Source organism: Trachymyrmex septentrionalis, unplaced genomic scaffold, assembly GCF_001594115.1.
Source record: "Trachymyrmex septentrionalis isolate Tsep2-gDNA-1 unplaced genomic scaffold, Tsep1.0 scaffold8, whole genome shotgun sequence".
Taxonomy (NCBI): domain Eukaryota; kingdom Metazoa; phylum Arthropoda; class Insecta; order Hymenoptera; family Formicidae; genus Trachymyrmex; species Trachymyrmex septentrionalis.
Window position 1 is genome coordinate 73,779 of NW_017305987.1, and position 2,591 is coordinate 76,369.

Below are 2,591 nucleotides of genomic sequence, written 5' to 3' on the forward strand. Positions count from 1 at the left end.
CGTCTTATATTTTATTTGTATCTGTTGGACATTGCATTTAATTTCTATTCTTACTCCTAATCATTTATTTCTCTGTATTTATACTTGTTCCTAATATTTCTTCCATTATATGCAAGGCTTCATTCACAAAAAAATTTTTTAATAACTTGTTAAAAGTCATTTCAATTAAAGCAGAATGTAACTCAAAATTTGACATGTTTCATGTGATTCATGTTGTCGACACTTGTTATTTTATGTTGGTGAATGATTGGTTGACACCATGTGACGAGAACACGCTTGTCAACCGATTCCTGACAATTTCGCGGCTTTCGTAGTTGAACTTTCTCTTTAGCGGGAATCGATAGAAACACTTCTGACGCTGGCGGCAATTTCGTACGTGTTTGTTCCTGCCATTTGCGAGTCTGTCTTCTAAAGAGCTGTCTGGTCAAGAGATAAATCAGCTCGATTACGCTCAACACGGAACCACCGAGACAGAGACCGAAGATACCTCCGAAGGATGCTGTAATAATTCGCGCGATTTCGTTACATTCTACTGAGTTAGTTGAAAATTAATTCAAGCGAGATCAAAGGCAAACGAATTTTCTGTCACCAGCTATTCGAGATATTGGAATTTATACCCACCGATGAGTGAATCCCAGCTTATGGTACTTTCCTTGCGATACTCGATGTACGAGGAGTCGCCGAAAAATACATATACGAAAGACATATTATTTTTATCAAAGTCGTTCCTAAAAATATAAAAAGTATGAAAAGAAAGTATAAGAAAAAAATATAAGAATATAATCTTTTCACATCTCAATAAAATGTTACTATTATTATTAAAAATTTGTAAAAATAATATAAATAATTGCATATCTCGAAGAAAAAGCTAACGTTCTTTTCGTTAAAGACAATGATGTCGACTCACATTAGATAAGAATCAAATCCCACATCGTGCATTTTAATATTTTCTGAATTGAGAGTGTAGAACATATCTGAGCACTCAGGCAGACAGATTTTGCTGCAATGTTCTATTTCCTCGTAATTTGATATCAATTCTGAATTTTGAAAAACAACATTGTATACCTACAATTCTATATAATCAGATATACGAAATGTCTGATTATATTATATATATAATTAATATGTGTCCAGTCACTTTCTTACTTCGGATTCTCAAAAGGCAATCTGTGTCAGGCAAGTAACATGTCCTCATTCCCTTAACTGCCATGAAGATCATAACATAATGTAATTATCATGTTAATTATATTCTTCTCTATTATTATATTATGTATTAACTTTCCATCTGCGTTCAAAATCTTTTTGATTAGTCTAAATTTTATTCTCTGTTGTAGACTTTCAAAAAAGTGTAGAAAAATTCAGAGTTACTTTTCAACATATCTGTTACAGACGCCACTGCTAACAAAATATTTTAGAAAAGAGGAAGAGAGAGAGAGAGAGAGAGAGAGAGAGAGAGAGAGGAACCAAATTTCACTTTCCTTTATTTCGGAAAAATTAAAAAGTAGTATTTCACTTGTACCAAAAAAAGATCCAGATTGCAGATGAAGGTTTATTTATATATTATCGATTGTCGTATTAACGCATTTCCAAAATGTCTCCTTCTACCAGATATGAAATTATAAACAATATGATTGGAAACAAGACCATTTATGTTAAATTCATTACTTTAAATACGAAGCGCCACTCCGGTCTGAATGTTAGGATGTTGAACTACTATATATATTCATTTAAATAAATTAATTTCAGAAATGATAATTGCGTGCCGATTGTCAAGACTTTCAACACAATCAATCTGAAATATTAATAATCCCCCCAAATTTTCCAAATCTTAAAATATTGGAAAATATTGCCTCGGCCGGGAGTCGAACCCGGATCTGTTGCATTCCGTTCTCGCACGAGAATACAGTTTTTTAAGATTTGGGAAATTTGGGGGGATTATTAATATTTCAGATTAATTGCGTTGAAAGTCCGACAACCATATCGACACGTAATTATCATTTCTGGAAATTAATTCATTTAAATGAATATATTATATATAATAATTCAACATCTTAACGTTTAGACCGGTATGGCGTTTCTTATCTAAAGTATAATGAAATTATAAAATTAATAAAATTGAAATTGAAGAATAAAACAACACCTATATGTTACCCCAAGAATTAAATCCATTCTATTAAATAATTTTCTGTATTTTTTTTTGTGTACACTCACGCATCTCTGGATAGTAAAATGGCAGGCAGCCGCATATACGATGTATGTACTTGGCTGCGCACTCTGATACGCACGATTCAAAGCTGTAACGAACCTTGCCTGGTACCTGCAGGTATATTCATTACAATTACGTGAAATATGAAAGGCGAGAGTTTACAGAAGTTAACGCGCTAAATAACGCTTGATCCAAGCCGAAAAGTATACATAATTTTACCTCATTATGGAAATAACACATACGTTTCTCCTGAGGTATGGCCCTTAAACTTTCCATACCTCTGACAAACTTCCCGGTAATGGATATCTCCAGAAAGTGACCAATCGGCACGGACACTATGTGTGCACCAATGTCGGGAAAATCAATTGGGTCGTGTATTATGACG

The 2,591-nt window shown here is 33.3% G+C and overlaps 1 protein-coding gene across 1 annotated transcript in view; it reads right to left on the reverse strand.

The window, feature by feature from the left end:
* LOC108754381 overlaps window positions 1–2,591 on the reverse strand; it is a 94,133-nt gene that overhangs the window by 6,960 nt on the left and 84,582 nt on the right. The window contains exons 17-20 of the mRNA XM_018496633.1: window positions 2,426–2,557; window positions 2,212–2,317; window positions 908–1,037; window positions 622–728 (exon numbers count right to left, since the gene is read on the reverse strand). Of these exons, the coding sequence (XP_018352135.1) occupies window positions 622–728; window positions 908–1,037; window positions 2,212–2,317; window positions 2,426–2,557 (475 nt within the window). The remainder of the gene's footprint in view (window positions 1–621; window positions 729–907; window positions 1,038–2,211; window positions 2,318–2,425; window positions 2,558–2,591) is intronic.